The 21,721-nt window shown below is 52.4% G+C and overlaps 2 protein-coding genes across 4 annotated transcripts in view; both read left to right on the top strand.

Annotated features, from left to right (window-relative positions):
- smarca2 (SWI/SNF related BAF chromatin remodeling complex subunit ATPase 2) overlaps positions 1 to 16,474 on the top strand; it is an 18,746-nt gene extending 2,272 nt beyond the window's left edge. The window contains exons 1-27 of one of the 3 annotated variants that reach the window (XM_019866002.1): positions 62 to 269; positions 368 to 541; positions 1,314 to 1,487; positions 1,566 to 1,619; positions 2,497 to 2,627; positions 2,723 to 2,780; positions 3,101 to 3,177; positions 3,300 to 3,447; positions 5,018 to 5,181; positions 6,905 to 6,971; positions 7,123 to 7,233; positions 7,891 to 8,133; positions 8,257 to 8,370; positions 9,041 to 9,145; positions 9,241 to 9,327; positions 9,423 to 9,469; positions 10,168 to 10,334; positions 10,612 to 10,775; positions 11,225 to 11,452; positions 11,643 to 11,720; positions 11,805 to 12,023; positions 12,771 to 12,994; positions 13,444 to 13,549; positions 13,627 to 13,728; positions 14,222 to 14,357; positions 14,551 to 14,687; positions 15,507 to 16,474. In XM_019866002.1, the coding sequence (XP_019721561.1) occupies positions 66 to 269; positions 368 to 541; positions 1,314 to 1,487; positions 1,566 to 1,619; positions 2,497 to 2,627; positions 2,723 to 2,780; positions 3,101 to 3,177; positions 3,300 to 3,447; positions 5,018 to 5,181; positions 6,905 to 6,971; positions 7,123 to 7,233; positions 7,891 to 8,133; positions 8,257 to 8,370; positions 9,041 to 9,145; positions 9,241 to 9,327; positions 9,423 to 9,469; positions 10,168 to 10,334; positions 10,612 to 10,775; positions 11,225 to 11,452; positions 11,643 to 11,720; positions 11,805 to 12,023; positions 12,771 to 12,994; positions 13,444 to 13,549; positions 13,627 to 13,728; positions 14,222 to 14,357; positions 14,551 to 14,687; positions 15,507 to 15,536 (3,549 nt within the window). In that variant the 5' untranslated portion in view covers positions 62 to 65 and the 3' untranslated portion in view covers positions 15,537 to 16,474. Of the gene's footprint in view, positions 1 to 61; positions 270 to 367; positions 542 to 1,313; positions 1,488 to 1,565; positions 1,620 to 2,496; positions 2,628 to 2,722; positions 2,781 to 3,100; positions 3,178 to 3,299; positions 3,448 to 5,017; positions 5,182 to 6,904; positions 6,972 to 7,122; positions 7,234 to 7,890; positions 8,134 to 8,256; positions 8,371 to 9,040; positions 9,146 to 9,240; positions 9,328 to 9,422; positions 9,470 to 10,167; positions 10,335 to 10,611; positions 10,776 to 11,224; positions 11,453 to 11,642; positions 11,721 to 11,804; positions 12,024 to 12,770; positions 13,020 to 13,443; positions 13,550 to 13,626; positions 13,729 to 14,221; positions 14,358 to 14,550; positions 14,688 to 15,506 lie in introns of those variants that run through there. The other 2 variants (XM_019866003.1, XM_019866004.1) reach the window with 2 other exon arrangements.
- A 2,473-nt stretch (positions 16,475 to 18,947) lies between these two features.
- adamts3 (ADAM metallopeptidase with thrombospondin type 1 motif, 3) overlaps positions 18,948 to 21,721 on the top strand; it is a gene marked incomplete at its 3' end in the record, with an annotated part of 23,805 nt that continues 21,031 nt past the window's right edge. Inside the window, exons 1-3 of the mRNA XM_019865924.1 lie at positions 18,948 to 19,298; positions 19,606 to 19,627; positions 21,033 to 21,457. Of these exons, the coding sequence (XP_019721483.1) occupies positions 19,236 to 19,298; positions 19,606 to 19,627; positions 21,033 to 21,457 (510 nt within the window). The remainder of the gene's footprint in view (positions 19,299 to 19,605; positions 19,628 to 21,032; positions 21,458 to 21,721) is intronic.

Here is a 21,721-nt window from a genome sequence, read left to right as displayed (position 1 = left end):
CCCCCCAAAAAAAAATGGGGGGCGGGCATGTGTGCGTGTATGTGTATATATTTATGTATGTATATATGTGTCTGTGTGTGTCCCCCTCCCCTCAGCTGAGGCAGGATGTAGTGGCGTGCATGCGCCGGGACACCACCCTGGAAACGGCCCTCAATTCCAAGGCGTACCGCCGCAGCAAGCGACAGACACTGCGGGAGGCACGCATGACCGAGAAGCTGGAGAAGCAGCAGAAGTTGGAGCAAGAGAAGAAGCGTCGGCAGAAGCACCAGGTTGGGAAAAGAGAAAACAAATATGGCAAAATCATCACACGAGCCGCACGCGGAAAATATGGCTTGCTGATCATTTTTCCCTCCGCCTCTCTCTCCAGGAGTACCTCAACAGTATTCTCCAGCATGCCAAAGACTTCAAGGAGTACCACCGCTCCATGTCTGGGAAAATGCAGAAGCTCACCCGAGCCATTGCCACCTGGCACACCAACACGGAGCGGGAGCAGAAGAAAGAGACTGAGAGGATTGAGAAGGAGAGAATGAGGAGACTTATGGTAACAACCTCAATTCACTGGAATATGTTGGTGTTGTCCTCAACAGGTCGACACATTAATTGGTTTTTGTTTTTACTCGTAGCACAGTGGGCCCCTAACCTGAATGTTTTGGGGCGCAAGTAGAAAATTGAAGGGTTCAAATCGACATGGTTCTTTCCGCTGCGTTGTACAGAAAGCGTGTCCGTAGATCTTTTCTTTGTTTCCGACTACCGAGCCCCTTTGTTGACACTGCCGCCGTGGTACATCCACGGAAAGCGCGTCCATGTGTGAGAGACCATTGACCGTGGACGTTTTGTGTTGTGTTGTGCGGGTGTGTGCGCGTGACCTGCGTGGCGGCCAGGTAGTGGGCGTGACCAAACCAGAATAGGTTGCAGCAGCATTGCTGATATTTTTTGACAGACAGACGACATGCACCATAGGAGGGTGTGTCATGCATTTTGCACCACACGCCGACAATTTTGTCCACTCTCGTCAACAAAAACTCACAGACCTCACGTCATATTTTAGTCATCAAAGAGCCCCGTTTAGCTCGCTCATCATCATCTCGTCATCGTCATGAAAAATAAAAGGGGCGTTAACGAAATCATTTCGTCATCGTCATTGACGAAAACAACACTGATTCTGAGGAGGCCCGGTCACCGCCTCTGGAGGACTGCTTACGGAAACATCCAAAACGCTGACAATACAGGGCAACTTTCATTTGGTCAAGAAATAAGATCGCAAGCATCTCCCGCAGCAATTGACAACAGCACACCTTCCTTCCATATGCCAGGCGGAGGATGAGGAGGGCTATCGAAAACTGATCGACCAGAAGAAGGACAAGCGCTTGGCTTACCTGCTGCAGCAGACGGACGAGTACGTGGCCAACCTCACCACCTTGGTGTACGAGCACAAAGCCGCGCAGGCGGCAAAGGAGAAGAAGCGACGCAAGAAGAAGAAGAAGGCAGTACGTAACGATGATGGACTTGAAAAAGACCGCGGAGACCCCCAATGTGTAATGACTTGAATGTACTCCCATGTCTAGAGAGTTGACGGAGAGGCCGGCGAAGGCACCAGCGCCATCGGACCTGATGGAGAGGTACAACGGCGGCGGTCGTCGTTTTCCTGTCAAACACGACGTTATCTGTTCAACTTGCCTCCGTGCCCCTCGCCTGCTTCAAACGCAACTACTCCCTCCACTTGCAAAATCAACTGTTTTATTAGCAAAACTGCTTTAACCCCCGCAGACCACCCCCATTTTTTTTAATCATCGCTTTCCTGTTTGAGAGCGTTGTGTTAGCTGTTTATCCAGAACACGCTTGCCTACCTCATGCATGCCCGCACTCACGTAGCTGCTCTTAAAAAAAAAAAAACAACAACAAAAAAACCCCACTTTGACCGCTTAAACAGCTTCAAGGCCAAAATTTCCCGCTGCTTTCTTGTACATGATCTGTTTTCCCTGTGCTATCTTTCCCTGCCTCATGCAAGCCAACTCGCAAAGCTCCTTAAATTCCTTATCTGGGGTTTTCCTGGGCCATTTCACTAAGCTGCTCTTTTTTCTTGAATGGGTCTGTTTATCTTACTCTTAGTCTGCTGAGACCCAGCAGCAAATAACACCTTTCGGACGAGGATTTATTATTTGTGGTCAGTATAAACGGACAGTCAGCGAGGCGAGGATGAAGAAATTACTTTATTTCAAATGGTAGACCAGATAAAAGCGTTGGCCGTTGTGCAGGAATATAATTATTGTCATTGTACAGGGAGCCTTTTTTTATTTGTTTGTTTGTTTATCAACCGCCCGCCTCCCTCAATGGCTAATCTGTTTTTAGTGCGGGTAGCCGTGAAAGCGGCAAATCGGTCGATGGTTGCTAATGCACGGTTCATCGCTCGCCAACCAGCAGGACACAGGCGAGGTGTCGTTTGAGGTCGCTCTGAAAACAATATGCCATCATTGACATCTCCTGGTGTGTTCGCAGCCAATGGACGAGAGCAGCCAGATGAGCGAGCTGCCCGTCAAGGTCATCCAGACGGAGACGGGCAAAGTTTTGCAGGGTACTGAGGCGCCCAAATCCAGCCAGCTGGAGGCCTGGCTCGAGATGAACCCCGGGTGAGGAGACTCGTTCTTTTGGCTCTAGTTTCTGGGTCTCCCTGCTCAATAATAGACGTGTTGATTCAAGCGTCGGCTTTTTGTCCTTACCACAGGTACGAGGTTGCGCCGAGGTCAGACAGCGAGGAGAGCGGCTCCGAGTTTGAGGAGGAGGTCAGTGAGTCATAAGTGTCTTTTTTTTTTCCCGCTTACACTCACTCACGGAGGGCAGCACGACTGCATTGTTTTCCAACCTTTGGGTCAAGACACAGAAAACTCTCATGGCACACCATCAAACAAAAAGCCAAATGGACACTCCTCACAATCAAGTCAAGTCAGCGTTATTGGCAATACAACGCCAATCCACCAGGGGGCAGTAGTCTTGCACATTTCAGATATGCTCTCTCTCCATGCCATGCTCCACATCACAACTACAGTACCACTTGTAATACTTACACACGCCTTGATCCTCAAAGTGTATTTTATGTCACAAGGAGGAGGAAGAGGCGGCCAAGGGTGAAAATGACAAGACCATAGAAGATCCCGCTGGAGAGGCCAAGCACATTATCGAGTATTGTACTTCTTATCTTCATTTTTTTAACAAGCAGCATATAGCAATGGAATGAGGATGTGAGTCTGATGTTGACACACACACACACACACACACACACACACACACACACACACGTTCAGGTCAGCCAAGCAGGACGTGGACGACGAGTACAGCGTGCCCACTGACGAGACCAGCCTGCAGTCCTACTACGGCGTGGCCCACGCCGTCATCGAGAGGGTGGAGAAGCAGTCGTCTCTTCTGATTAACGGCTCGTTGAAACACTACCAGGTAAATGCGTGCGGTGCGCACTGCTAATGTTTCTCTGGGAGCCCATAACCAAAAACCGAACTCCCTCCGCCCCAAAGATGGAGAGCAATTTAGCCGAGACCAAACTCGGGGGGGCTCTCAAACTCACAGACCTGCAGTTTGAGAGCGGCCACTCAGAGACAATGAGGAGAGAGTGAGGGACGCTAGACGGCGAGGTGGCACGGGGGTCTTAATTCCGATCATCAAAAGGGCACGGCGCAATGTCAGCTCACAGCGAGCATGCCAACGCCGCTCCGCGTCTGACAGCTAACATCATTGCAGAAAAAGAATGAATTAAACACAACGGCAATGATCCCGTTGGAACATTTGGTGCATTTCAGACTACTCATTCAAGTACCGCGAGGTTGAAAAATCGTACACCCCCGAGGAGCGCCCTCCCAGCCGTATCTGAGTAGTCTTCTCACTGGCCACAAATCAAAATAGACTCTCAAAACGATGACTAGGTGTCCCATCAAAGGTGCTGAAAAGACTTGCTAACTAAATATTTAAAAGCCCTCTGGGGTCTACCTCCCATTGTTGCCCGCCTCGCTTTCCTTTTAAGCACTTTAGCTCTGTGATTGCAAACGTAATCAAAACTCGCCAAGCGCGTGTATTTTGATCTGATTTTGTTCTTTCCCAACTTCAGGTTTTGAGCGATAGAAGTAATAGACGCCGTTTATATCAAATTGTAGCATTTAGCTCTATTGTGGCCACTTTTGGCCAATTGCACCTGGTGGGGGCGGGGGTGAATTCCTTGTTATTTCCTGGATTGACTCCGTTTGAGGAAAATTGGTTTCATTCTCGACTTCAAGACCGGATGACATCATTTGTTAATCTTGGACAAAGGAGCAATTTCATGCTCATATTCTCAGTTACCAAAAGAGAAGTTGCACAACTCCACTGGAGCAAATGAGTGACACAATTTAGATTTGAAGGAAAGTCCCCGTAAAGCAAAACCAACTCCAAATGTCTTCCAAATTTGACTCATGAGTGTCAAGTGCCAGAGCGTGGCTTAGAACCCTGCCAAATTTGAATGATATTACACTACTACAACAACAAAAATTGCCAAGCATATAAAACGAGGCTTCAAATTTGTGACAAATCAAGCCCTTGTCTCGGCTCTCAAACGCCGTTGGTGTGTCCGCGGCATGCACTGAATAAGGTGAGATGCACTGTCCTCTCTTAAGACCTTGTAGTTCGAGTCTTGTTAGCCATTTGGAAGGCTTTGACAGTCGCCCTGCATATCCTCTGAGCCTCACATGTGTTTCCTGCAAATGGTCTTTTTGTTGTCGATGTCTTTTCTCCAGCTGTCATATGCTAAGCAGCTTTATTTTTTCAGTCTGCATGACTTAGTCATCTGGGAAGAGAGCGGATTAGCCCTAATTTGTTATTCCGATGGCCACGCCTCCACTATGCTATTTTTCCTCTTTTGGATACCCCCCCGGCTATTATCGCTTTCATGTTCCAACACACTTTTTATTGTCGTGCGTATCCTAGGGAGTGTTAAAAGGTACATGACAATGCTCTCGCTTCTTTCCTGTGCCCTGTGCAGATTCAAGGCCTGGAGTGGATGGTGTCGCTGTACAACAACAACTTAAACGGCATCTTGGCTGACGAGATGGGCCTGGGCAAGACCATCCAAACCATCGCCCTCATCACGTACCTGATGGAGCACAAGAGGCTCAACGGGCCCTATCTCATCATCGTGCCGCTCTCGTCAGTACTCGCCCGCCCACTGAAGGCTTTTCTCGAGTGACCCGATGCGTAGGGCCTTTCTCACACTTGGTAGTACAGCACTGGGTCGAGGGGGCTACTTGGGGTTCGGCGAAGTAAAGCAGGAGATTGTAGCTTGCAAAAGGAGTCGGGCTCTCTTCTTCGCACTACCAATCCAGGCTTGATGCCATAACATTGCTTTGGCTGCCTAATTTGAAATCCTAATCCTGCCTCGAAATCGAAATTTCAAACCCTAACTCTGCCTTGAAACCTGAATTTCTAAACTCCATTGTGAAACCTCATCCCCGACATGAAGTCCAATTTGAATGATTAACCTTCATTTGAAAGTAAGCCTAACCTTTTCTTACCTAGGTTTGGAATCCTAATTTTAAACCCTAATTTACAACCAAATTAATCCCTAATACAGAAAATGATGTGTCATATTTGCTCTTATTTCCACATTATAGACACACACACACACACACACACTAACACAACACACATTTTCTCAACCCCTCCCCTCATTTTATTTATTTATTTATTTATTTATTACGTTTATCTGTTTATTCCAGCAGCATGAAATCCGGTTGCAGCTAATGAATACTTCCTGACTTTTTGATGTTACGTATTGCGCCGGCTAAACAAACACAGATAAGCGGGCAGCCTGTGCGCCGCACGATGATGAGTCGCTGCCGGATTACCAACACTTGATGTCAACTGAGGCGGCGCAAAACTTTGCAAGGTATAAATCAAACAAGCTCCTCAGTCTTTGATTGGAAGCAGCAATTTATCTTGGGCTGCTTTTGCCCACCATTAATCCCTTCAAATCCTTGGACGCCACTCCAGCCCTCTCGCACAAGCAGCGTGCGCGCCTCTTCCTCATTACCATACAAATGTGAAGATGAGACAGGAGCTTCCTTATGCTCGCATCTGACGTAACGCTGGCGTCGGAGTGCCCTTGGGCAAGACACGGAAACCCCTGTTCCTCCTGACACTGCGCCATCAGGAGGTGAATGAGATGACAGTGTGAAGCGCGTTGAGTACCCGAGGTAGAAAAGCGCCATGCAAGTGACAGCCCGCTGACCGTTGACCATTCAATTCAAACACACCAGACAGTCTTGGATATCAAGAACTTCATCAAGAATCGACAGAAAAGCACAACCGTAAACCTTTGCATTCAGAAAACTGCACACACATACAATATTAGACTCAAACAAAGATTGTAGATTTGCGTCATCACCCGGTTCCGACTCCTTGGCTGAGCAGCTCTCTCTCTCTCTCCCCCTCTCCCTCCCACCCTCTCATCAATGCAGTAAATAAACGAGAGCTCGCCAGCTTTCCAAGAGCCGATTTGCTCACTTGTCCGATTGTTTCTGGGTGCTATTTGAAAATGCATTTTTATTTGTTTCGCAGCTTTGTTACTGGACATGATTAGTCCATAGTTCTCACTTCAACTGGATGCTATTTCTCCAGGGTGTGCAGACAGCGGAAGACTACGCTGTCTTCTCGAATGACTGTTTTGGCAGATTAAAGCTCAGATGTCATCTTTTAACATGAACTCAACCGTTTGCCCCTTTTCTCCTTGACCGGCCAGCCAATTCCAAACGCCTTCCAAAAGTCTCTGATAGCAAGCAATAATTTGACTCAGTGCAGCATGGAAAGAAGTCTTGCTTTGGGTAAGCTTGCGTGCATCTCTATAATTCATATCCATTTTTTTGGCTTTCAGGACCTTATCCAACTGGATCTACGAGCTTGACAAGTGGGCCCCGTCTGTGGTCAAAATTGCATACAAGGTTAAAAAAAAAATCAAAATCAAAAAGCCCTTGAGAATATGCATGATTTGTCCAAACTAACTAACTAAATAAATCTCTGCCTTTCTTCCTTGAGAATATGCATGATTTGTCCAAACTAACTAAATAAATCTCTGCCTTTCTCCACTGAAAGGGTACCCCCGGCCTGCGCCGAGGACTGGTGCCGCAGCTCCGCAGCGGCAAGTTCAACGTTCTGCTGACCACATACGAGTACATCATCAAGGACAAGCACATACTGGCCAAGGTGAGACCAAATTTTCTTTTTGAACCCTACCTCAGCTCATTGCTTCGAATTACTTGGGCCCATGTCTACCACCACAGTGCGCGCTTGGCTAGCTGCACGCCAACATGTATTTTTCCCGGATGCCGCACTTTACAGAATGGCTCGACGTAGTTATTTCCATTCCCAAGTGTGTTGTGTTATTCAGGTCACCGCAATATATCGGAATGCAAATGCATTGGGTACCTAATTAGCAGGAAGCATGTGCTCGAATGTCACGCGGCGTTAGCCGCAAGCTGAATGAGCGTGCCGCTGCGTTGAATAAAGCGGTTGGTTGACGTTCCCCAAAGCATCTCGGCGACTGCATGTGGACACACCTTGATGCAACTGGTCTATGGCCTCCAAAGAGCTTCCAGGAACCTGTTAGCTCGCCAGCAAGCAAAAAGCCCCACGACTTCTACCCATCTGGCCCGCTGGGATATTTGGCTTGCCTTTTTCAAATTTTGAAGCCTTCAAAGGCGCATCTTTCCCCTAAGCGGAGCATTGAACGAGAGGTTCCTGAATGTGAGATTGCGCAAAAGCTTTTTTCATCGGCTTTTCCTCATTGGACTCATCAAAATGCAAAAGGAGCAGAATGTTTTCCGTCCTTTTCCGCACGACTGAACGGAGTCCCCTTTCCAGATCCGTTGGAAGTACATGATCGTGGACGAAGGCCACCGCATGAAGAACCACCACTGCAAGCTGACGCAGGTGCTGAACACGCACTACGTGGCGCCACGCCGCCTGCTGCTCACCGGCACGCCGCTGCAGAACAAGCTGCCCGAGCTCTGGGCGCTGCTTAACTTCCTGCTGCCCACCATCTTCAAGAGCTGCAGCACCTTCGAGCAGTGGTTCAACGCGCCCTTCGCCATGACGGGCGAGAGGGTGCGCATCTTCAATTTCTATCAGTCTCGCTTCCCGCCGCCAGGGCCTGCGTGCCGTTGGGGTGGCCCGGTTGCGCTTTGATTGTTCCTATTGAGAAGTTGCTCTTGACAAAACTTTGTTCAGGTGGACCTCAACGAGGAGGAGACCATCTTGATTATTCGACGTCTGCACAAGGTTCTCCGCCCCTTTCTGCTGCGCCGCCTGAAGAAGGAGGTGGAGTCTCAGCTGCCCGAGAAGGTGAGAAGCTTCGCATTTGGTCATTGACTTGACTGCGGCGGGTTTCACGGCGTCGGTCGTGAGAGCCGCAAAGTCGGCCGATTTTGGCGACGATAAAGTCGCCGCACGTTTTGAGAAGCGATAAAGTCACCGCACGTTTTGAGAAGCATATCGCACTGGGGCCTAACACCCCAAAAGGAGTCGCAAAGATGCTTCACCTCCTCCCTTTGGGTCAATTTTGAGGCAGATGCAAAATTTTCAAATCGGATAACTCGACCCCAACACCAAAATAATTGATGAGCAAACACTGTTTTGGGATCTCGTTTTCTGCCGTCTGCCCCATGTCCTTTGAAGTCGTTGTGGGTAAAGATTTGTCTTTTCATTCTGACCCCCAAAATTAATTTAGAATCATTTCAACTAATTACACCTTTTGGGATGCCCCCCCTCACCCAATTTGGAGAACTGCTTAGCAGATTCAAAGGTGACTCCCAAGCAGTCAGTCATTGAAGGCCTTTTTGTGAACTCTCACGTCCCTGTTCAAAATCAAGGCCTGCTTGAACGAATAATGGAAATGAATCCAGCGATCCGCTTTCAACTTTCAGGGATGAAATACCGCATGCCACATTTGCAGAGATTCACCGGATGCCTGCATTTCGCGCGGCTCACTTTGCCGATTTTTCCTTTTGCACAGGTGGAGTATGTTATCAAATGCGACATGTCCGCCATACAGAAGGTCTTGTACCGCCACATGCAAAAGGGAATCCTCCTCACCGATGGCTCGGAGAAAGACAAAAAGGTACCGACTCTGGGGAACCCTCGCCAACGAACGGCGCTTGCTTTCATCCCACGTTGGCTCCACGTGGCATTCATTGACGCCCTTTTGGTGTTCAGGGCAAAGGGGGAGCGAAGACCCTGATGAACACGATCATGCAGCTGAAGAAGATCTGCAACCACCCGTACATGTTCCAGCATATCGAGGTCAACTCCGTCTGTGTGCTAATTAGGAGCAATCTGTAAAACGCGGCTCCAGCCACAGGAGAGCCGTCCTCTGATCGTTTAATTCTCTCCCGCAGGAGTCATTTGCCGAGCATTTGGGCTACCCCAACGGCATCATCAGCGGGTAAGTTGGAGGGAACAAAAGGCTCCCTTTTGTCTGTTTTCCGACCCCCGTGCTTGGCAAAGACAAATGATTTGATGTGGAGCCAACATGGCGTGCCAGTAATTGCCAAGCATTGTCCGCCGCTCGTCATTAGCGCGGCGCGGGCGTCATTTGAGCCGTCTCGGTCGGAAAGGCGGCGTCACGAATGCTGGATGTCTCTGCCGATAGCAGCTGCCGCGTGTGTGGCCAGTGCTTGGGCTGCAAAGCATTCTCATGTGACAACAACAGACACGATGGCAAGTGTGTGGCACTCATCATCTGCGATTTAGCTGCTTAGTCATCGGCACCTGCGACCTCATTTGAATTCACAAATTCCACTAAGTTCGCTGAGAATTTTTTTTTTTTAACAAGCGGTCTGTAACACACCTCTGCCATACTACCCCTAAGACCAAGTCTCGCCGAAATGGCCCTGTTTTGAGACGACCGTCCCTCTACTGCAAAGCCAAGGCAGAGTGCGCCCTTCTTCGCTCTCATTCGCCCTTGAAGCGACAGTAGACAGTCGAACGGGACTCCCATTCATCGGCCCTTTTGCCCTCTGCGTAGAACGATCAATATTAGTGCTGTACCGATGAGCCGGGAAAGGACTTGAGACGTCAGGGCCACGTGCGGCGGACGGTCATATTGTCGGTCAGTAATTGCGCCGTCCGTTCCCAACGCAGGCCCGACCTGTACCGAGCCTCCGGGAAGTTTGAGCTCCTGGATCGCATCCTGCCCAAGCTGCAGGCCACCAACCACCGGGTGCTGCTCTTCTGCCAGATGCCCTCGCTCATGACCATCATGGAGGACTACTTCGGCTACCGCAACTTTCAATATCTGCGCCTGGACGGTAAGATTGCACTACGATGGTCGTAAAATGGAAAAGTGAAGTAAAGGCAGCACGTTTTGGAGTCGTGACACCTTCTCATCACATTTGATCTCGGCAACTCGTAAATTCACATGGAGGTGGAGCTCCATCATAATTTTCGGGCTCGGTAACCGGAAGAGAAATGAGCACGTATGGTCCACGTGAGGCACGGCGCTCGAAGAGGCTTTCGGGCCGCTTCGATCACATTTTGCCTCCTCAAACGCAAGCCGCGACGGCGTCGGTTCTTTGATGGTTTCAGGAACCACCAAGTCAGATGACCGAGCGTTGCTGCTGAAGAAATTCAACGAGGCGGGATCGCAGTACTTCATCTTCCTGCTCAGCACCCGGGCCGGCGGCCTCGGACTCAATCTGCAAGCCGCCGACACCGTCGTTATCTTTGACAGCGACTGGAACCCCCATCAGGTGTGTATGTGTTGGTGGGGTGAGCATCCATGCCAACCACGCTGCGCTCTACATTTGAACACGGGCCTAAAATGGAAGCCATCTGTGTGTGTCGCGAGTGCCGCGGTTGATCAGCACGACCGCGCTTGAGCCGGCTGCGCTGTTGTCACGGTAACAGCATTCCCGCACATCGCTTACGATCTCAGGTTTTGGACGGGTGTGGGGAGCGGTTCGGCCCGCCGCGTGCGAGCCTCTCACGTTGCTCACTCTGGAGTTTGTGTGAATGCTCGGGCGCGTGGAAATTTGAAGGGAACGTTGGCCGAAATACCAGTGGCAAATTGTGTGCGTTTTCTTTTTTTAACATACTTGGCCACCAGTGTTCGCCGAAAATTGTGCGCTGTATCGATGAAAATGCGTAGAGCGTACGACCAGCAAATAAATGAAAGGCGCATCTCGCCGACCATTTTCAGGACCTGCAGGCGCAGGACCGCGCCCACCGCATCGGGCAGCAGAACGAGGTGCGCGTGCTGCGCCTGTGCACCGTCAACAGCGTGGAGGAGAAGATCCTGGCGGCCGCCAAGTACAAGCTCAACGTGGACCAGAAGGTGATCCAGGCCGGCATGTTCGACCAGAAGTCCTCCAGCCACGAGCGCCGCGCCTTTCTGCAGGCCATCCTCGAGCACGAGGAGCAGAACGAGGTCTGTTGTTGACTGATTTCGACGACTTGGAGTCATTATTGGATTGAACCTTTTCATGCCTTGATGATGATGATGATGATGATGATGATTTGCCGAGAGACGGAATCTTTTTTTTTTTGTAATTGAAAAAAAATGAATGAAGATCTGTCTTTGTAGTTGAACGGTTTTCTACCATCGCCCTCACATGCAGGAAGAAAATGAGGTACCGGATGACGAAACCCTCAACCAGATGATCGCCCGCAATGAGGACGAGTTTGAGCTGTACATGGTAAGGAAGCCGGGTGTCGTTTGTTGGGGACGAGATACCCGAGCGGTCGCCGCGCTCCCACTCAAGCCGACCGCGCGGTTGCAGCGCTTTGACATGGACCGGCGGCGGGAGGACGCCCGCAACCCGAAACGTAAGCCGCGCCTGATGGAGGAGGACGAGCTGCCCTCCTGGATCATCAAGGACGACGCCGAGGTGGAGCGCCTCACCTACGAGGAGGAGGAGGAGAAGATGTTTGGCCGAGGGTCCCGCTGTCGCCGCGACGTGGACTACAGCGACGCGCTGACCGAGAAGCAGTGGCTGCGGGTAAAAGTCGCGTCGGCTGTTTCTTTGCCGTCCGGTCGGCACGTTTGTGCGAAGCGCCGAGAACGAACGCGCCACCGCCAATGTTTCCCGACTTGGAGTTTCCAAATTGGATTTCAGATCTCCGCTCGGGTTTCGCGTTCGGGTTTCATCGAGCGTTTGCGCTTCGCCTCAAATTGATGTGTTGAGCGAGGGTCCGGCTCTCCAGTCGGCCTTTCGCGTCTCAAACAAGGTTTAGGTTTCGGACGTGTAGGCTCTTCATCAATCATGAGCGTTTCAAGCTCTTCTTCTTGGGGCTTCAAATTGGCCTTTTGAAGCCACGCTGAGGAATTGACAAAGGTTTCAAAGTCGAGGTGGAGGCAAGGAGTAGGCTTTCGAGCAAGAGTTCCAGTCCCCGAGTAGGCTTTCCATTCCAAATGAGGCTGTCGAGCGGGGCTTAGGTTTTCAAACTTGCGTCTCAACCAATGTCGCGGGTTTCACCAAGGCACCGTGGCTTTCAAAACCAGGGTGAGGCTTTCACAGAAAGCTCGGGTTCGAAGCAAACATCTGGGTTTCTCGCAAGAGTGACGCTTTTCAAATTAGGATTTCAATGAGCGGGTAAAGCTGGCGTCCGGGAAGCCGCTTCAAGTTCACGATTCGGTTGAGCGTCCCGGGTTGGGGTTTCGCTCAGCTTTTCAAAGTGGGGCTTCAAGCCAGAGTTAGCCTTGGGAATTTGGCTTTCAAATCGGCCGCCGCGTTTGTCGCCGTCAGGCCATCGAGGACGGCAACCTGGAGGAGATGGAGGAGGAGATCCGACTGAAGAAGCGCAAACGCAAGCGGCGGCAGGACAAGGAGCCGTCGGCCAGGGAGGACTGGGGCGCCAAGGCCAAGAAGAGGCGAGGGCGCCCGCCCGCCGAGAAGCTCTCGCCCAACCCGCCCAAACTCACCAAGCAGATGAACACCATCATCGACACCGTCATCAACTACAGAGACGGGTGAGGACCTCCCGCTCGAGCTTGGCCGTTCAAACGTTCGAGCCTGGCCGGGATTCCGGACAAGGGTGAGGCTTTTCAAGGAGCCAAGCAATCGAGGATTTGGGGAACGATCAGCGGCAAACATTTTTCACCCTGGTGCTCGCGGTCGATCCTTTGATCAATTTACCCACAGAGCAAACGGCCTCCGGCTACCGTTTCCATCCATTTTTGACACCAGGGGATCCGAGAAGGTGCTCGGTTGCGCCTCAAGGTGTAAAGAAAAGGGGGGGGGGGGCGACCAAATCTGCGCAGGTGCGCCGCACGTTGACGCTTTAAGCGGCAAAACTCCAGCCGATTCTTCTTATTTTGAAAAACGACGATCGAGTCGGTCGCGCCCTGGTTGGAAGTCAGGCCGAGTGTTTCAAATGAGTTTCCGGCAGCAAACGGGCCGCTTTTGTCGTATTTTTCAGGGCCGGCAGACAGCTCAGCGAGGTCTTTGTCCAGCTGCCGTCCAGAAAGGAGCTTCCGGAATATTACGAGCTGATCCGAAAGCCCGTGGACTTCAAGAAGATCAAGGTCCGCGCCCGTCAAGGTTCGGGGCTTTCCGGGCTCAAGCGCTCTCGCTTAAGCGCGCTCTCGCTCTCGCTCGGCAGGAGCGCGTCAGGAGCCACAAGTACCGCAGCGTCGGTGACCTGGAGAAGGACGTCATGCTGCTCTGTCACAACGCGCAGACCTTCAACCTGGAGGGATCTCAGGTCAGCGGAAGTACAATCGCCTCGGCTGGAGTTGACCTCATCTCTGCGGGCCCTTTTGCTTTTTTCAACCTAAAAGAACCCACAAAACAAAGCTTTGAAATCAATCCCTCTCCAAAGAAAATGGTGTCTGCTTCTCGGGTGGTGTTGAAAGGAAATCAGTCAACACCTGAATAAATCAGCCGCGATCAGGGTTTCAACGTCAGGGCTTCAAGTCGGGGTAAGAGTTGGTTGGAGGCATTTCGAGCTTCAAACGAGCGTCTGCACTCGACAGCAGCCGAATCCCATCTCTCGGGTCTTGGTTTCCGCCATGAGTCCCGCTGTCGAATTCGCATTTTCGTCTCGGGTGCCGAGCCCTTTTCAAGAGGGTTTAGAGCGGAGAGCAAAAAAATGGGCTCCTTTCAAATAGAAGCGGCGGGCGCTTCAGATGCCGACCCAAAAAGGACGTGACCCGGCTGTACGAAAGTCACGCACCTTTGCCGACATGTCGCCCTAGATCTACGAGGACTCCATCGTGCTCCAGTCGGTGTTCAAGAGCGCCAGGCAGAAGATCGCCAAGGACGAGGAGAGCGAGGACGACAGCGAGGACGACGACGAAGAGGAGGACGAGGAGGAAGACTCGGAGGCTGAGGGTGAGCACGCGCGCACGCTCGCTCGCTCGCTCGCTCTCGTTGAAATGCCGCAGCGCAGAGCCAGACAGTCGTCCCGCGCGGCGAGCCTCATTTAACTCCCACCCGATAGTCATTCTGCCCGAGGACAAAATAAGAAGGAAAAAAAACCCATAACAAGCAAAAGAAAAGTACCGTTCTTGTTTGCGGGCTCCAGCCAAGCCGGTGTGGGTGAAGATCAAGCTGAGCAAGGAGGGCCGCGGGAGCGCCGAGCGGGGCAAGAAGAGGCAGGCCCGAGCCAAGGCCAAGCCCGTCGTCAGTGACGACGAAAGCGACGACGACCAGGACGCCAATGTAAGTCCAAAGCCCAGAAAGAGCCGCCGCGCGCAGTGCTGCCGGAAAAGTTAGCCAACGGATGTCGCTACGAGGGGCCGAGGGTTTTCCCATTCTAAAGTCGGACACTTCCATTTGACGCACCTGCAGCCTCGTCCCGTTGCTTTTGTGGCAGCGGGCCGCAAACGGGGGCCGTTTGCGGCCCGCCGTCCATTTGTCCGAGCGCAGGATTCGTTGAAAAAAGGTGAAGGTGAGCAGAGTGAGAAGGGAAGATGTCAGCACCACCAAGACATTTGTTTGGAGACTGTTCTCACTCTTCAAAGATACAAATCAAGCATTTAGGATTGAAAGGAGAACACTGTTGACCTTTCTCAAAACCCTGGAGTGAAGAAAGATCATTCCATTTGAAACGACTTTCCGTTTTTCTGTATGCGGTCCTCCGAGGAAGCATTTTGGGAAACCCCCCCTGCTCTGTGGTGTACTGGTGAGGGATCCCCCCAACACCCGGTCAAAACGTGAATGACGCGTCCGCTTGACGTTTACTATGCGTGTTGCGGGCGCACGACGACTTTGGACAGCTGTCGCCCCAAATGTACTGGGATGCACTGACGACCCCTGGCCCCGAAGACTCCGTTCGCTCCGCCGTACAAGACGCGCGGTCTGCTCCGATGATCTTCAGTCTTCAAAAAGGGCTGAATTCATGATTGATCGGTCCGGGCGGAAAAAGGACAGCGGCCGTTGTTGGAAAGATGCTCCCGTCGATAGAATGCCGCGGGGGGCGCTTGAGGCCGCGCGCCTGCAGACAACTAAGCCTCGCCGCTTCTTTGCGTGTCTCCGCAGGAACCGTCTGACATCAGCGATGACGAGTGAGTCAGAGCTGACGCCGGGATGAGAAGAAGAAGAAGAAGAAGAAGCTCCCCTCCTCTTGTTGTGCAGGTTCTTTCTCTGTTTTCATTTTGGCCTGTTCGTTGACACGGTCAGCCTCGCAGCATGCACCTTTTTCCCCAGTCATAACCAGACGAGCTGCTTAGATATCTCTGATATAATCTTCTTTGAAGAATTGGGTTTTTTTTTTATGTCACATATGCTTTTGCCATTGCTACGCCACACTTTTATGCTCGCACTTTTCAGAAACTCACAAAAAAAACTCCAATGTTGATGTTGGACTTCCAGAGCCGGGGTGTCCAAAGACAACGGTACGAAAAGGCCCAAAAAATGTATTTCGTACGTCCGGGACCGAAATGCTCGCCGCCCGGCGGTCGGGCCACCAATGCTAACCCTGCAATCGAGTCCCAATTACGTTCGATAATTGTCTGAAAAATGCTCGGCGGTGATGAATCGAAAGCAACCATCTGAAAAACGGGAAGTACGGCAGTCCCGCCGTTTCTCGCGCAGGCCGGTGATCATTTGGAAGCGGCGGGAAGATGCCGGCTTTGGGGTGGGCCCGGGCCGTCCGCAGTCATTTGAAAATGCCTTTGACGGGAAAAGGTTTGGACACCCCTGCTCTAGGACGGTGGCGGCCTTTTGTTTTGCGCCCCGTTTTTGATGCTTCCGCTCCAGGTGGGGGGGAAGGACCTTCCAAAACAGTATTACGGCTTCTATGTGACGCGCTCTCACTTTGACGGGCGATTCCGTGCTTCACGAATCCTCCTATTCAATGTTGCATTTGTTCTCGTTTCGCACTGTCCTTCTTTGCGGGGAGAGCATTACCAAGTGTCCTGTTCATCTTTGCTTTCTTTGCACACAGCGTCTTTGTGGTTGTATCGCATCGCTCCGAGCCAATTAAATCTCACCGATTTGGAGAAAAACACTTGGCCTGACTCCATTTTTCCCCGCATGTGCGTGTGTGTGTGTGTCGTCACCGGGAGCTTGCTCTCGCGCCGGTTGCGCTCCGGAATCGCTCCGTCGGCCGCCTTGCCATCGGATGCGCCTCCCGACGTCACGCCGGCGCCGCTCCGGATTCACTGCGAGTAGGAGAAGACGACGGGCTTCGTTGACAGTGCGCAGCATGAAAAGGCCTTTTGTCTCATCGCTCAACTTTTCAACGTCGCGTGCCGCTTGTTTCTCCTCCTGTAAGGTGTGAACGTGGTTGACCTCCTCTCGTTTCGGATCGCTTTTGTCCCGTCACGTGACGACCGTGAGCTGCGCTTGTACTTTTGTATCACATTCATGTTCACAAATGGACGTGAGGTTTTTTTTTTTTTTGGGGGGGTTTTTTTTTTTTTTTTTGGGGGGGGGGGGGGTTCCTCTCCCCCAACCCCGACCCCCACCCTCTCGGAGTCTGGTCAGGAGTCAGAAGGCATCTGACGGTGCAGCAGCGCCGCACGGGGGCCCCCGGTTCCGACGGCTTTTATTGCCCTTTCCACTGCAGCGCCGCCTTCGAAATGAGCCTTGTTAAAGCGGCGGGCGGGCAGGCGGGCGGACGGTCGCTCGTCGCTATGGCGTTGCGTGTTGGGCCCAGCATGACCGGTTGGGAAGAAAGTCAACGGGAGGCGGGCCGCGGCGGCGAGTGCCTCAAAGGCAAAGGTCGCCGGCAGACATCAAGGAGGACTTTCACGGGAGCCGCCTCGCGGACGTGATTTTGAGGGTCCGCGGCTTCTGAAAATGTTCTTCCCATCTGAGGAGGGAGAGAGAGAGGGAAAAGGCACAAGCGCAGCTCACTTCAGGCCTCAGCTTGCCTTGCACTTCTTGGAGGCGCATGTCATGTCTCAATGGTTGGACATGAGGGATCGAAGAAGAAGGCCTCCCCCCCCCCCCCCATTCATTTGTGTGTGGTGGTGGAGGAGGGGGTGGGGGGTAGCCCCATTCAGGCTATGACAAGCATTTTTTAATTTATGTCAATTATTCTTAGCTCCCACCCTCGAATGGAATGTCCCGTCTTTTAGCCGCCGCCGATTGTTTTATTGTGACACCCCCCCCCACACACACACACACACACACACACATCGACAACAAGAAGCATGCGTCAGTGAGCCCATGAGGTGCGGCGCGGGCCTTTGTCAACGGAACATAACCTGCCCGCTAAAGACGTTGCCGGGCATTGTGTTGCAAGCAGAAAGAGTCAAAAGGCAACATTCCAGATTGCGGCCCCCGGCGTCGGCAGGCCGGGGGTCAACTTGATCCCCGACGGGCCGGTGGTCGACGGTCGGCCCGCCTCCTCGTCGCTGGCCTCAAATGGTCCTCCATCGGGCATCCTCCGAGGGGGCTGTTGAATGAAGAATTTCTGGGGACGTTTCCGAACGCCTCTTTCTACGATCGCTTCTTTTTCGTTGATCTTGACAACCGTCAAAGTTTTTGCTCTGCAGTTCAACAAAGCAAAGCAAAGAGGGAAAGTCTTTCTTCGGGAATTATTTGAAAAATTATACCCCCTGATATGTCCCTTTTCTTTCTTTTTTTTCCTCCAAAACGAAAAATACATGCGAAGTGTTTTCACCATGAGCAAACACGCACATCAGGTCAAAGGATTCAAGTGGCAGTCAAGTCCAAAACCGAGATGTTCTCAATTTCATACAGTGGAGAAAGCAGTGAGCTTCCCAAAATATCTTCAATGCCCCTTTTTTTCTTTTTACAAGAGCGGACGCAGCATTTGCATTCAGATTGCGTTGGCGGAAGAAGAATTTGGGAGCAAAATGCAGCCGTTTGTCTCCATCTCGGGGGCGGCCCGTCTCGCTGTCCATCACAAATTGCTCGAGGCTCGGCTTGCGAACGTCACGTGACCCAACTCGGAAAACAGGTGACAAGGTTGTTGTGAGGACATAAAACGCATCTTAAAAATGCTGTTTTTTTGGGGGGCTTTTGGATGGGAGAAAGGTGCACATTTGTCTCCATCCAAAATTGTTCCTATGTGACATCAGCGTGTGGTGCTTCATACGTCCGGTCGACGCGAATTGTTTCAGGCAAAGGTCATTGCAAGCACCTGGGAACCAGCTGGCCAATTGCAGCTTGGACCTGATTGGCCTCAAGCTCCAGTCAACTCCCTTAAAACAGCAACGACGAAGTCACAATTGGTACCGGGCTGTGGAGGTACACACACACACACACACACACACACAATTTGTATATTTGGGGGGAGGGGGGGCATTGGCAACCATATTGATTTTTCTTGTCCTCTTCTCCATGTTTCCAGGTTCTCGGTCTCATTAAAACGGAGGAAAAAAAAGTTCTGAAATGAAACAACAGGACTGTGGAGACTTTTGCCGTCGACCCTTCGCGGGTACGCACGGCGGGGGTCTGGCTGCGGTGACGTCACCGAGGGCCTGCCTTATTTGGTTTGCGAGGCGGGGGCTCGAGCGGGCGGGCGGGCGAGGCGGGCTGGCTGGTCGCGCGGCTGTGCGGCGTCCGAGAAGTGAGCGGCGGCGGACTCGCGTCAACTTTGGAGTGACCGAGTGACCCCCCCACCCCCAAAAGTGACGCAACTCGCCTCTCTGCACTCCGCGCGTCATTTCGCACAAACCAAAAGGCGAAAAAGAAAAAAAAAAAAACCCAAAACCAGGACAAGGCGGAGGGAGGCAAGCTTCTGCCGCACAGGCCGTTTGTTGATTTCTTCAGTTTTCCTTGCCAAGACTCGCGATGGCCGCGCTGTCAGTCGCCTTGTTGGTGCTGCTGGGATTCGTCGCCACTTCAGCCGCCCAGGTAACAACTTTCATGGTCAAATGTCTCCTTTTTTTTTGAAAACGATCAACCTTTAAAAGAGGGACTGACTGCCCGGAGGGGGGAAAAAAGTTGCTTGCACGTTTGACACCCTTAAATGCTCGCAGTGTGTGAGATGTTGACACACACACACACACACACACTGCACACTTTGTCCCGTTACATAACGTCTAAAATAAGGCTCTTTTTGGGGGAGTGGAGGGGAGGGGGGTCATTTTCACAAGATTGCACGTGCCCGGTTCGTGACTATTGAATGGTTTTTCATTAAATCCCTCCCTTTGTCTTGCAGGCTGGCGAAGATGATCGAGAAGGTGAGTTTCAATGAAAAAAAAAAATGGTGGGGAGGAAGGAATCTACAAAAAAACAGCACTTGCATCTCAGATTTCAAAAAAACCGGACAAAGTAAAAGTGAGCCACGTCATTGATGGATGGCACCGCACCGACGGTGTCGGCGTCCTCCGGGCCGGCTCGTGCGCAGGCAGCGCGGGATCGGTTGGGAATGGCCGTTTGTCTCAGCGTGCGCCCCGCTGACCAGTTCGGGGCGGAAGCCGCTCGCGGTCGACTTCTCTCGCGTCCTGCTTTTTACACCTACGGAAAGCAATGCCCGCGGGTCCGTTGGAGAAGCGCTTGGTGATCGATGTATGTGGTGAGGCGACAAGGCGAGTCGTTTGAAAAACCGCGCGACCCCCTCACACGGACACGCGCACTTTTGGTCTTCCGGTGCTCTACAGGCTCCCTTCAGACAGGAAGTGCGAATTCCACCTCTGGCTCCTCCACATCTGTTCTCCATCGGGAGGTTAAGTGAGGAGTCGAGCCTCGACGCGGTCCGTGCCGCGCCACCTTATGTCCCTGCTAAAGCCGCTTCCGCTCACGCTTGACCGCTCTTTGCTCACTTCCTGTTTTGCCATTTGAAAAAGCGGGGAATTGCCGGCGTGCTGCATTCAAGGTCCGCCTGGGAAAGTGGGGACTTTCCCTTCTGGGGGTGCAGAAACAAAACAAACAACAACAAAAAAAACATGGCCGCCGACAATGAGCGTTGTTCCGCTGTAGCAAAGAGTCGGTGCGTGGGTCAAACTGTGGTCATCGTGCCAAGTCTTTCTTTTTCACCGTGTAGGCGATTGAAAATAGAAAGGATTTGAAAAATGTCAATCTTCACACGCTTTTATTCGCCTAAAAATAAGTTAACCAGTATAAATTGTGTGTGTGTGTGTGTGTCTATATTTATTGTTGTGCGCTTCTGCGGTGGAAATGCAGCGTAAGATTGAACAAAAGTCAAAATGCTTGTCCTTCCAAATGCTGCGTTTCACGCGGCCCGGATTTGACAGCTTCTCGGTGGAAAAGCAGCAGAAAACGGCAAACAAAGCCATGTTTGTTCTTGTCTGGCGTGCTCTTTTTTCATTTCCTGCATCCACAGTGCAAATGTCCCCCTTGCGGCTCTCATCGGGTCGCCGTGACCTCAGCGCGTCTTGCTCCAAGTGAGGGCTTCGACGCAGGGTGCGCTCTGTGTCCGGATCTTTTTTGCTTTCTTTTCGGCCAGCGGAAAGCGCGTCGGCGCTCATGTTGCAAACGTGTTCCAAAACCAAGCAAGCAAGCAAGCGTGTCCGGTGAGCGAGCGCTCGGCCTTGGCCCCTTGGCCCATCTTTCACGTTGTCAGCATACGTGTGCGGGCGCTACGCTCCGCTTGGTGTCTTTTTGACATGGCGACTTGTGTTGCAGATGCCCTGACGCGCCGTCTGAAGGAATACGGCCTGGTCACGCCTTTCAGCACCGACGCCCACGGGCGCTTCCTGTCCCACCTGCTGTCGGCCAGCCACAAGCAGCGAGTCAGGAGGGAGGCGTCCGCCGCGCCGCCGCCGGCCCCCCTGTCGGATCGGCTCTACTTCAACATCAGCGCCTTTGGCAAGGAGTTCCATCTGCGGCTGCGGCCCAACCGCCGGCTGGTGGCCCCGGGGGCCACGGTGGAATGGCACGACGAGCGGGGCACGGGCACCGCCGGCGGAGCTTCCCCGCCGCTCACGGACCGGACCGGATCCCGCCGCGGCGCCGCGAGGATCGGCTCGCTCGAGACGGACTGCGCCTTTGTGGGCGACATCGCGGACGTCCCCGGGGCCTCGGTCGCCATGAGCAACTGCGACGGCCTGGTGAGTGTGCCGGTGGGCGACCTTACCGAACGGGCCCGTCCGGAATCGGGGCCTTTTCTTGACGTCAGCGTTTTTACGGGGCATTGTTCTCGGGAGGCCGTTTATACCGACGTTTGTTACGCTTGAGTGGCCGTTAATCGGGCGAGGCCCCCCGAGCCCCCTCCGAACGACCCCTTCCCAACATAAAACAGGAGTGGCCTTTTGTGCCGTCGGGCCGGCCGGACCTTCCCGTCACCCCTCGTAAAACACCCGAGTGGGATTTAG

The sequence above is a fragment of the Hippocampus comes genome, unplaced genomic scaffold, assembly GCF_001891065.2.
Source record: "Hippocampus comes isolate QL1 unplaced genomic scaffold, H_comes_QL1_v1.1 scaffold190, whole genome shotgun sequence".
Taxonomy (NCBI): Eukaryota; Metazoa; Chordata; class Actinopteri; order Syngnathiformes; family Syngnathidae; genus Hippocampus; species Hippocampus comes.
Note: the sequence above shows the minus strand (reverse complement) of the source record. Positions and strands in the feature narration are given on the sequence as shown.